Here is a 12,985-nt window from a genome sequence, read left to right on the forward strand (position 1 = left end):
TTATCCTCAAAGCGAGCAAAAAAGGTGTTTCGTTTGTCTGGAAGAAAGACGTTGGTGTCCATGATGTGGCTGGTTTTCTTTTTGTAGTCCGTGTTCGGACTCCCCCCTATCTGAGATACCCGCTGCAACCCTCATCCTCCACATTCAACAACTGTTCTGCCAGTCACATTCTGTTAAAAGTCCACAAGGCACACACATCCATGGTTTGCTCCCCTTTTCAGTTTGCTGCAAATAGCGACTGGAACAAGCTGCAATAAATACTCAAACTGGACAGTTTTATCTCCATCTCTACATTCAACGACTCAAACATGGACATTGTTACTGACACTTACTTATTGTTGTCTCTTCTTTTTTGCCCTTTGTGCTGTTGTCTGTGCCTAACAATGTTTATACCATGTTAGTGGCGCAGCGGTCTAAGGCACTGCATCTTAGTGCAAGAGGGGTCACTGCAGTCCCTGGTTTGAATCCAGGCTGCATCACATCCGGCCGTGATTGAGAGTCCCATAGGGCGGCGCACAATTGGCTCAGCGTTGGCCGGGGTAGGCCACCATTGTAAATAAGAATTTGTTCTTAACTGACTTGCTGAGTTAAATAAAAGTTAAATACATTTTTAAAAGTAGTGAGTAATCCCAACCCCACTTTTACTTCGGCACCTAGAATCGTTTTCTCTTTAAGCCAATATGTAATTTATAGGCCTATAGTTTATTTCATTAATGGAGTAGAAAGTCTTGCTGGCCATAAAGACCTCAGTCCCGCAAGAAGGAACACCATACAGATCCTAGTGAGGAATCCTAACCCCACTTTTACTTCAGCACCTAGAATAGCTTTCTCTCTATAAGAGTACTGCGTTGGGGGCATTTATTTGACCTTGGAACATGTTTTAAAACCCACATTTAATGCAAATGTCACTTAAATATGAACAAATATTCATCATTATTAATGTGTAGACAACGTTTCATATCATGAATAAATACAGGTTAATGACACTTTTGTACTATTACGTGGGGGGATTTTATTTGTAATTTTTCCCGAAATTCCGTGACCCGGAAGTTCTTTTTTGAGTGTTGCTGACGAAACGCTGACAACCAGGAGTATTGTGGAAGTAACTTTAGCTAGCTGGCGTTTAGAGTTTTAGAAATGTCTAACGCAACACCCGTGACCAAGCCTTCAAACAAAGAAAACCCCCTTGTCTTCTTTGATGTAGACATTGGTGGTGAAAGAGGTTAGGATATTTTCAATAAAGCGCTTTTAGTCATTCAACTGGACACGCTAGGCTAATGGCTAGCTAGCAACACCGGGTGGTTTCCAGAAAAAGCACATTCATGCTAGCTAGCATGGTCTTAAATGAACGTTACAGCGACCAATGTATATTAAAGTACACATTTGTAATTCGTATGCTATTTTGAACCATTTAGGTCCTTGTATTGTTAGCCAGTTTTATTGTCTAAATATAACCAGTTTGTCTAATTTGTTAATATCCATTCGCCTGATACATTAACGTTACATTCGAAGCAACAAGCACGTGCTGTCATTTTTTTCGTAAATAGTCAACACCCCAGTGTCTACCAGATTAACTAGTTCAGGGCTAAAGGGCTTGTTTTGAGTTACATCTGCTTTGAAATTGCATTTTTAAAGACCAACTATCCACATAATGCCATGCTGTGTTGTCACCAGTTGGCCGAATCGTGTTCGAACTGTTTGCCGATGTTGTCCCCAAAACTGCTGAAAACTTTCGAGCACTCTGTACTGGTGAGAAGGGAACTGGCAAAACCACAGGAAAACCACTCCATTTCAAAGGATGTCCTTTCCACAGGAGTAAGTATTGTGGATTTCCACTCTTTGTTAGCCAGCAGATCACACCTGCTTGCTTACAGCTGGACTAGGGTCTAGTTAAGCAATAAGGCCTGAGGAAGTGTGGTATATGGATAATATACCAATTCTAAGGGCTGTTCTCTGCACGACGCAACTCGGAGTGCCTGGACACAGTCCTTAGACGTGGTATATTGGCCATTTATTACAAACACCAAAGGAGCCTTATTGCTATTATAAACTGGTTACCAATGCAATTAGAGCAGTAAAACTAAAAATGGTGTCATACCTGTGGTATATGGTCTGATATACCATGTCATTCAGCCAATCAGAATTCAGGGCTCAACCATCCAGTTTATAATGATCAATATGGGCTATTTATCAATGTCTTGTCAACAGGAGGAAGCAGCAACGGCATAATTGTAAAATTACCTTTGTGGACTATAAATAGAATTTTAAACATTCATTTCCAGTTGTATTGTACTTAATGTGGTCCCGTGTGGCTCAGTTGGTAGAGCATGGCACTTGCAACGCCAGGGTTGTGGGTTCAATTCCCACGGGGGGACCAGGGTTCAATTCCCACGGGGGGACCAGGATGAATATGTATGAACTTTCCAATTTGTAAGTCGCTCTGGATAAGAGCGTCTGCTAAATGACTTAAATGTAAATGTAATCAGGTAAAAACTGCTGAATGAGTCCAAAAATGTATTGTGATTTATTTTGATGAAATACTAGAAATCACCAAAACTGGTTTGCCCTGCCTACACAAAGCTATATATAGATCACACCTATATTGCAGTAGTACATCCATTTTATGGTAACAAACTGCAGTAAGATCAATAATGACCACAAACATGTACGCTGTCAATCAATTTAAGTCATCAAGCAGTTCATGATCCAGGGAGGAGATTTCTCCAACCAGAACGGCACTGGAGGGGAGAGCATCTATGGGGAGAAGTTTGAAGATGAGAACTTCCATTACAAGGTAAGGATTTTCAGAATGGCTTGGAATAACATAGGAGATTTTCTTGACCAGTATAAAGTCAGGGCTTTAGTCATAGGAAAACTCATGGCCCTCAGCATAACAAATTATTTCTGTTTTCTTGGTCATCATTGAATTAACATGTGGGTGTCTGTGTCCTCTCCAGCACGACAAAGAGGGCTTGCTGAGTATGGCCAATTCTGGACCCGCCACCAATGGCTCCCAGTTCTTCATCACCACTGTGCCCACTGCTCATCTAGATGGCAAACACGTTGTCTTTGGACAAGTCTTGAAGGGGCTGGGGCTGGTGAAAACACTGGAGGCCATAGAGACTAACGAGGACACACCTCTCAAGGTCAATCAATGAGAATAACTACCACTCTATTGCCACATTCAATAACATTAAGGCAGCAGCAAGCTGTATGTTTTGCCTTGCAGCAGGTAGATTACCTAGTATTTTTCTGTAGTGTGTGACACTTGTGAAATGTTCATTGTGTATTTACAGTTCTGCTCTGATTCTTTCCCCATAGCCATGTGTAATTGCTGAGTGTGGTGAGCATAAACATGGAGACGACTGGGGAGGAGCCCCGAACGACGGCTCAGGGGACACACATCCAGACTACCCAGAGGACGCCGACTTTGATTTAAAAGATGTTAGTAAGGCCTACCTCATTTTCTCTCTAAACGCTTCTCTGAAGATACTCATGCTGACTTTCTATTTTTTATTTTGGTTATTGTCAGTCTCAAAGGTGATCTTATGAAAAAATATATAGCTCCATTATCTTTTCTATGTACTTTATATCTGCTTTTAGTTTACACTGAAAACATTTTACAATCACGGAAATTATAACGCCTCTCCATATCTTTTGGAGTGGCGGGCCGCCTCTGCTAAATTTATATCGGGGAAACACTGATTGCACCTGTATTACTGTACCTCAATTCCACCTCACAAAGTTTGCATTTCCTTCTCATTTAACTTCTCAAAGTATTGCCATACAGGACTTTGCTGCTGTCGCTTGCCTTTCTCTGCCTTTTTCCCAACTGTTAATGACAATAATATAGTGGTGGGGAGTCCACTCTAAAATAATTCTTTCCTCGACTCCTTGCACGTCGACTCCCATTTCTGAGTGTCAAGATTAGATTCCGCTAGGAATCGACTACAAAGATTCTGTATTTTTGGAACGGAGGAGACAGATTAGTTGCCGAGAACACAAACACTAGCGTCTTTCATAGTGAGCTAGCGAGGGACGGAGAGAGGGGAGGGGCACAGTATAGGCAGGTCGGCCACCAGCCAGACATTCATTCATTAGCAAAGAGCAGGCGAGCCAGTGCGAGAGAGGGGGCAGGCTGAAAGAACCGTACACATGTCTTGGTAATCTGTATCTCGAAATGTCTTGTCTGTCACATTCACAAATTTGCCGAAAGTTAGCCTCTTCCTCTCTTGTTCTATTTAAATTACACAACTTTCTCCAGGCCTTTATAGCCTATTGTCTAGTTAGGCTATGACTAGGAAAATAATATGCTTTGTGATAACTGCACAGTGATGTTCATTTTATTATTTATTTATTTTTTGGTTAGAGGTGTTAACGTTAAGGATCCCGATTTTCTTTTTAAATGTTCACACCCCTATTATGTGGATTGATTTATTTAGTCAAAATGAAGTGGGACATGAACTATGAATTGCTGTGATTGTGAAATGCTGATGCAGCACTGATTGTGAAAATAGCATAAAAGTCTCATACTTGTTGTCTTTTTGGTTAGGTTGACAAAGTCCTATCTGTTGCTGAGGATATTAAGAATATTGGGAACAACTTTTTCAAGAACCAAGACTGGCAGTCTGCAGTCAAGAAGTACTCCAAAGCTCTCAGGTGAAATGTTGTCCAGGGTTTACTCCACTCCCACTGTGATTTACAGTGTGTGTGTGTGTGTGTACTAGGCCTGCTTGTGTTACAGCATGACATGCATTTGAATGCACAATGACCATAGGAGTTGGCCAAATGGCACAAACCGATCTGGTACCAGCCTAGCAAAGGACTAAATGGTGAAAATTGTCACTTGCCAGGTATCTGGCGGTTGCCGGTGATGAGCAGGAGATTGAGAAAGCCCAGGCGAAGCTGGAGCCCACGGCGGTGAGCTGCATTCTCAACACCGCTGCCTGTAAACTGAAGATGCAGCTCTGGCAGGAAGCCATGGACAGCTGTGACGAGGTAAGTATTTTAGGCCAATATGGGGGCATTGAACAGTCAGTCCTGTGCAGACAAAAATAGCTTATAAAGCTAACAACTAAAAACAGTACAGCCTGCAGGTAAAAAAATATCCTAATAAAATCCTATAAATCACATTGGCTATGCATGGCCTGTCTGCAACGAACTTGAAACATTGTATCAACTATGAACTTGGGTCCGTCTGAAGATCCATGCAACATTGTATAACATATTCTGGGCACTCAGAGTTTCCCGCGCCATTGACCTTAGGACAGACACGGCTGTAGGCTATTTGCGCAAGGGATAAGAAGTAATCAGGTAGGCCTATGTTATGATGTTTCCACTGGATCAGAGCATGACATTTCAGGCTAAGTGGTTATTGAAAGGGAGAGGGCTGGAAAGATTTTTCAAAAACATTGTGAAATTGTCAATGTCTGTAAAAACAGACTTTGTTTGCTTGCTGTTTGAGGTGAAGAATACATTACTTTGAGAAGCTCCACAGCTCATTAGTGGTGGTGCATTAAGCCGATCAGAAATACGATCAGATCTCCAAATGGGTACATTTATAAGCCAACATTTGCACGTATCCAGGTAGCCTATAGGGCTACTTCTATGCGTAATCAGGTGGCGTCATTACTCAACATTGACAGGAGTGCTCCAAACAAAAGACAATGACTAAATTGACACAACTCAAATGGAATGAAATAAACAAAAACGTGTTTCTCACAAGTGCAGCATTGGTTGTGTGCTCTGCAAACAACGTGTCCGCTCCTACAATGAGAACGGTTAAAGACTGGAATAATATATTGAATGCCTTAACAGACATTACCTTAACCAACCAAACATTTGTAGATTAGAAATTATAGGAATTAATGGTAAATGTACTACTGGTGATATATGTAATGGGAACTTGAGACACTAACAATCAAACGCAAACAATTCACACTGACGTTATGAAACAATGAATGTGCACAAATTGGTGGGAGAGAGTGCATTATGGAGAGAGACGTGCATTGTGCAGCCACACCCCTTCTTGGACTGTGCCATCCCCTAGGCCTCCGCAATGGATTAGTTCACTTCGATTGGCACGATTAAGACAGGTGTCTCGTGTGCCCCACATTTTTTTTGTATATATTTGCTACTGCTCGACAAAAAAAAATCTTGGTCGACCAACAGCGTATCGACCAAGCAATTGACCAGTCGAATAATTGGTGTCAGACCTATTCAATCAGGGGAGAGGTGGTAGGGTTATGGGATTATTATTATTCTTTTTAATAAAGTGGATTATAAATTATGCAAACAATTTAAAATTGAAAGAAAAATATTTTAGGCCAGCTGAAATCCTAGATATGCCAGCCCCATCACACTTCCACCACTAGACTACGGTACAACTGCAAAGATTCAAAGGCCATTCGTGGTCAGTACTATAAAAGTCTTTATGGAACTCATTGTGAATGCAACTCAGGATATGTTTTTGTCGAGTACCGTAATATTTCTAGTTAAATCTAAAGATAAACATTAATTTTCAGTATTTATGGCGCCGGGGGGATGGCTGCCGTTTTACTCGCTCCTAACCAATTGTGATCCGTTTCAGGAAACTAGGCGTATGTCGCAAGTCACAACTTCACAGGAGAGCCATTCTAACGTTATTACATTTTTTATCAAAATGCGTTTTTTGCCAGAAATGCCTTCTGCAACATGAACTTTCATGTGCTTTAATAATATACTTGTATGCCATCTGTAAATACGAATACAATTGTTAAATTACGAGCCTTGTTGGTTAAGCCACAGAAAAAGGAACAACCTTCCCACTAGCCATGATTGGCTGAGATGAGTGGGCTGGACATGCCGAGAGAGGAGTTTGGATTGGTCTGCCATATAGAAGGCTTCTGTCTATTTGAGCTGGTCAGTCTGTGTTGGTAATCCTGTCGAACGTGGCTTTTAAAAAAAAATGTGCAGTGGAGCTGTTTAAGTGTTGCTCTCCACTTTCTGGAGGATCAAGTTTTGAAATCAGTGGAATTAGAGTATGATAGCTAAAGAGATGAAGAAAACAACTCCGGATTACATCTTCAAAGTAAGGGAAAGTGGCATGGCATCCGTGACAAGGAGACGCATCCATCATGCGCTAGCTAGCTACATTTTCAGATATTATACGTGTCTAATTTTGACAAAGTGCTTTCATTTCAAGTTAGTGTACTGTTAGCTAGCTAGCTAACATTAGCTGGCTGGCTCCCTAGCTAACGTTACGTTTATGACATTACTGTTTGTATCCCAGAACTGTTTGCTTTGCTAGTTAGAGCCTAATGTTAGCTAGATAACATTGAACCTGGTTGGTTAGCTCCCAGCAGATTCATGCAGGGTAGTAACAACATGATTTGGCACTATTTCATTGTTGTTTAACTAGCTAACGTTAGCTGGTTGGCTCATTAGCTAACGTTACGTGACGTGTGTGTGATCTTACGTTGTTTACCTAGCTAGGTTCATTGTTTACCTAGCTAGCTACATGTCTGAAGCCAAAGTGTACAACACCCGTTGAATATGGCTGGTGTCAGTAAACGTTGGCAAAAAAGCGTAATGAAATTGTTGCCAGCAGAGCTGGTTAGGCTGTTTTCATGTTATCCAGAGGTAAACAAATCCTTGGCCAGAACCAAGTGTGTGCTCTGAACGCCCCGAGAGCGAAACGAGATGGGTGGGGCTAAAGCTTAAGAGGGTGTGAACGATGCTGAATGGGTGTAGACAAAGGGCTCTCCAGTAGTAGTAGTACCAAAACATTCAAAGGACATTTTCTCAAAAGTGAGATTACAAGTTTATCAACTTTCAAAGCTGAATTACTTGACCATTATTCCTCAAAAATGCAGTGTATGATATGCCATTTTGTAGCTCTGAGTCTATACTTTTATCAACCAGAGGGGGAAAAACTTTAGACCACCTTTACTCCACACACAGAGATGCGTACAAAGCTCTCCCTCCATTTGGAAAATCTGACCATAATGCTATCCTCCTGATTCCCGCTTACAAGCAAAAACTAAAGCAGGTAGTACCAGTGACTCACTCAGTATGGAAGTGGTCAGATGACGCGGACGCTACGCTACAGGACTGTTTTGCTAGCACAGACTGGAATTTGTTCCGCGATTCATCCAATTGCATTGAGTATACCACCTGAGTCACCGGCTTCATCAATAAGTGCATCAACGACGTTGTCGTCCCCACAGTGACCGTACGTACATATCCCAACCAGAAGCAATGGATTACAAGTAACATCCGCACTGAACTAAAGGCTAGAGCTGCTGCTTTCAAGGAGCGGGACACTAATCTGGACGCTTATAAGAAATCCCACTATGCCGTCAGAGGAACCATCAAACAGGCAAAGCATCAATATAGGACTAAGATTGAAACGTACTGCACTGGCTCTAACAGATGTGGTAGGGCTTGCAAACTATTACAGACCTCAAACGACCTACTGGCAAGTGTCTTCACTGACATTTTCAACCTCTCCCTGACCGTCTGTAATACCTTCAGTTGAAGTCGGAAGTTTATATACACCTTAGCCAAATACAATTCCTGACGTTTAATCCTAGTAAAAATGCCCTGTATTAGATCATTTTGGATCAGCACTTTATTTTTAGAATGTGAAATGTCAGAATAATAGAGAGAATTATTTATTTCAGCATTTATTACTTTCATCACATTCCCAGTGGGTCAGAAGTTTTAGTATTTCGTTTTTGGTAAATTAGGTAGCATTGCCTATAAATTGTTAAACTTGGGTCAAACGTTTCGGGTAGCCTTCCACAAGCTTCCCACAATAGGTTGCGTGAATGTTGGCCCATTCCTCCTGACAGAGCTGGTGTAACTGAGCCAGGTTTGTAGGCCTCTTTGTTCGCACACGCTTTTTAAGTTCTGCCCACACATTTTCTATAGGAGTGAGGTCAGGGCTTTGTGATGGCCACTCCCAATACCTTGACTTTGTTGTCCTTAAGCCATTTTGCCAGAACTTTGGAAGTATGCTTGGGGTCATTGTCCATTTGGAAGACCCATTTGCGACCAAGCTTTAACTTCCTGACTGATGTCCTGAGATGTTGCTTCAATATATCCACATAATTTTCCTCCCTTATGATGCCATCTATTTTGTGAAGTGCACCAGTCCCTCCTGCAGCAAAGCACCCCCACAACATGACGCTGCCACCCCCGTGCTTCACGGTTGGGATGGTGTTCTTCGGCTTGCAATCCCCCCCCTTTTTCCTCCAAACATAATGATGGTCATTTTGGCCAAACCAGTTCTATTTTTGTTTCATCAGACCAGAGGACATTTTTCCAAAAAGTACGATCTTTGTCCCCGTGTGCAGTTGCAAACCGTAGTCTGGCTTTTTTATGGCTGTTTTGGAGCAGTGGCTTCTTCCTTGCTGAGCAGCCTTTCAGGTTATGTCGATATAGGACTCGTTTTACTGTGGATATAGATACTTTTGTACCCATTTCCTCCAGCATCTTCACAAGGTCCTTTGCTGTTATTCTGGGATTTATTTGCACTTTTCGCACCAAAGTACGTTCATCGCTAGGAGACAGAACGCGTCTCCTTCCTGAGCAGTATGATGGCTGTGTGGTCCCATGGTGTTTATACTTGCGTACTATTGTTTGTACAGATGAACGTGGTACCTTCAGGCGTTTGGAACGGGATTGCTCCCAAGGATGAACCAGACTTGTGGAGGTCTACAATTTTTTTCTGAGGTCTTGGCTGATTTCTTTTGATTTTCCCATGTCAAGCAAAGAGGCACTGAGTTTGAAGGTAGGCCTTGAAATACATCCACAGATACACCTCCAATTGACTCAAATGATGTCAATTAGCCTATCAGAAGCTTCTAAAGCCATGACATCATTTTCTGGAATTTTCCAAGCTGTTTATAGACACAGTCAACTTAGTGTATGTAAACTTCTGACCCACTGGAATTGTGATACAGCGAAATACAAGTGAAATAATCTGTCTGTAAACAATTGTTGGAAAAATTACTTGTCATGCACGAAGTAGATGTCCTAACTGACTTGCAAAAACTAGTTTGTTAACAAGAAATTTGTGGAGTTGTTGAAAAACAAGTTTTAATGACTCCAACATAAGTATATGTAAACTTCCGACTTCAACTGTACATGTTTCAAGCAGACCACCATTGCCCCTGTTTCCAAGAAAGCGAAAGTAACCTGCCTCAATGACTACCGCCCCGCATGGCTCACATCAACACCATCATCCCGGAAACCAACAGATGACGCAATCGCACTCCACACTGCCCGTCCCCACTTGGATAAAAGGAACACCTATGTGAAAATGCTGTTCATTGATTACAGCTCAGCGTTCAACACCATAGTGCCCACAAAGCTCATCACCCTGGTATTAAACACTTCCCTCTGCAACTAAATCCTGGACTTCCTGACGGGCCGTCCCCAGGTAGTAAGGGTAGGCAACAACACATCTGCCACGCTGACTCTCAACACGGGGGACCCTCAGGGGTGCGTGCTTAGTTTCCTCCTGACTTTGTGGCCAAGCACGACTCCAACACCATTAACTTTGCTGACGACACAACGGTGGTAGGCCTGATCACCGACAATGAGACAGTCTCTATAGGGAGGAGGTCAGAGGCCTGGCAGTGTGATGCCAGGACAACAACCTCTCCCTTAACGTGAGCAAGACAAAGGAGATGATTGTGGACTACAGGAAAAGGTGGTCCGAACAGGCCCTCATTCACATCGACGGGGCTGTAGTGGAGCAGGTTGAGCGTTTCAAGTTCCTTGGTGTCCACATCCCCAACAAGCTATCATGTCCAAACACACCAAGAAAGTCGTGAAGAGGGCACGACGATGCCTTTTCCCCCTCAGGAGACTGAAAAGAGTCGGCATGGGTCCCCAGATCCTCAAAAAGTTCTACAGCTGCACCATCGAGAGCATCCTGACCGGTTGCGTCACCTTCTGGTATGGCAACTGCTACAGAGGGTAGTGCGTACATCACTGGGGCCAAGCTTCCTGCCATCCAGGACCTATATACTTGGCAGGTTCAGAGGAAGGTCCAAAAAATTGTCAGACTCCAGCCACCCTAGTCATAGACTTCTCTCTCTGCTACCGCACGGCAAGCGGTACCGAAGTGCCAAGTCTATGTCCAAAAGGCTCCTTAACAGCTTCTACTCCCAAGCCATAAGACTGCTGAACAATTAATCAAATGGCCAGTCGGACTATTTGCACTGCTGCTACTCGCTGTTTATTATCTATGCATATTCACTTTACCCCTACCTACATGTACAAATTACCCCGACTAACCTGTATCCCCGCACATTGACCTTTTACCGGTATCACCTGTATATAGCCTCAATGTTGTGTTCTTTTTTAACTTTATTTTCTGAAAACTGCATTGTTGGGCAAGGGCTTGTAAGTAAGCATTTCACGGTAAGGTCTACACCTGTTGTATTCGGCGCATGTGACAAATACAATTTGATTAGGAAGGGAAAGAAACATTGAGAAGTGCAGTCACTATTTAGTCTGATTTATGTATGTTTGCTTGTTTTTTAGGCACTGGAGTTGAACCAGAAAAACACTAAAGCTCTGTTCAGGAGGGCCCAGGCCTGGCAGGGACTGAAGGACTACAATAAAGCCATGGTAAAGAAAAAAAGTTGATATACACTCTTATCATACCAACCATATGACTTCAGAATGTGTAGCCTTTGTCTCAGCCTAACAAAAATGGGCTCTCTTTCTGGACTGGAACCCATGCGACAAGGATGTTTTTCACCACCGATTTATAATTCATATGGGTTTATTTGCACTAAAACATTGCTTCCAAAGAGTTGGGGCGAATCGATTCTTAATGCTAGAATCCTTAATTGAAACAATAACGGTCACCCGGCCTGTGTATTGGTATAAAACTGAGGAATGGGCCTGGAGAAATGTAACCACTCAAATAGACAGCGCTATGGATTTAAGGACTGACCATCCATGATATTAACATTTAAACCATGTTCTGATGCTAGACAGTGGCGTAAAACAAGCATGTATTTTGGGTTCTGATGGGGTACGACTGTTGAACTAAGCTCATGAGGCATTTATAAATTATATTCTGTAAGAATGAAATGGGTATAGCAACTGAGGATTCCAGCTTTTAATCCGGAATTGGTCGATATCTGGATCATTGGAGTTTGACTTGTCTGTCAACTCACTAAAATATTTCTCACCTTTTGCAGAGTGATCTGAAGAAAGCTCAAGAAATAGCACCAGAGGACAAAGGTTGGTACTGCTTCTTTATGGTAACAATCAATCGTGTCAGGCAGCTCAATTAAGAATTGGGCTGCCTGTGTAAATGCAGCCATGTGTTCTTTTGAATATTCTAAAGGCTAACTAGACCTTAGAATAAATGGTCAATAGTGAGAGCAGTATGATGCTCAAAGTAACTTATTTACAAAAACCCATTCATGACATATGCAACATAGATTTGCCATTTTGTCGTGATAGGTTGTTTTCCTTGCCTGACAAGTGAATTTACTTGTTCATCCTTTGACAGCGATCGGAAACGAGATGAAGAGAATCCAGTTGAAAGTGAAGGAGGAAAAGGAGAAAGAGAAGCAAATCTATGCAAAAATGTTTGCATGAAGATCGGCCAACTCTTCAAGTCCACTCGCCAATAATGAGTTATTTCTGTAAGGCAGCTAGCTACAATACAGGTCCCAATTGAAAACCACCACTGTATAATATTGGCTGTTGAAAGTTATTTTTGTGTGGCACACAAGGGTAACCGAAAATTAATTATGGAAGAAGCTTAACCCTGTCAGCATTTCACTGTATTCGTTTATTTGGAGCGTTGTCAATGATACTCATGTTTACGAAGAACTACTGTAATATTCCTGTCTGAATGTTTAAGATTGGTTAGTTAAGACTCATTCTGGAATTTGCCTACTCCACCTGTATGCGATGCAATTAAATTTTACCTGAACGTTCAATGAGAGCTGTGATTTGTGGATTAAGC

General features: G+C 42.1%; 1 protein-coding gene across 1 annotated transcript; it reads left to right on the plus strand.

The window, feature by feature from the left end:
• Positions 1-1,068: 1,068 nt before the first annotated feature.
• Positions 1,069-12,959, plus strand: LOC120062246 (peptidyl-prolyl cis-trans isomerase D-like). Its single transcript, XM_039012071.1, has 10 exons — positions 1,069-1,222; positions 1,675-1,815; positions 2,688-2,794; positions 2,958-3,146; positions 3,322-3,444; positions 4,553-4,659; positions 4,854-4,998; positions 11,539-11,625; positions 12,207-12,249; positions 12,524-12,959. The coding sequence occupies exons 1-10, from the start codon at positions 1,138-1,140 to the stop codon at positions 12,610-12,612; spliced, it is 1,116 nt and encodes a 371-aa protein (XP_038867999.1). The 5' UTR covers positions 1,069-1,137; the 3' UTR covers positions 12,613-12,959.
• Positions 12,960-12,985: the final 26 nt, after the last annotated feature.

Source organism: Salvelinus namaycush, chromosome 17 (assembly GCF_016432855.1).
Source record: "Salvelinus namaycush isolate Seneca chromosome 17, SaNama_1.0, whole genome shotgun sequence".
NCBI lineage: Eukaryota > Metazoa > Chordata > Actinopteri > Salmoniformes > Salmonidae > Salvelinus > Salvelinus namaycush.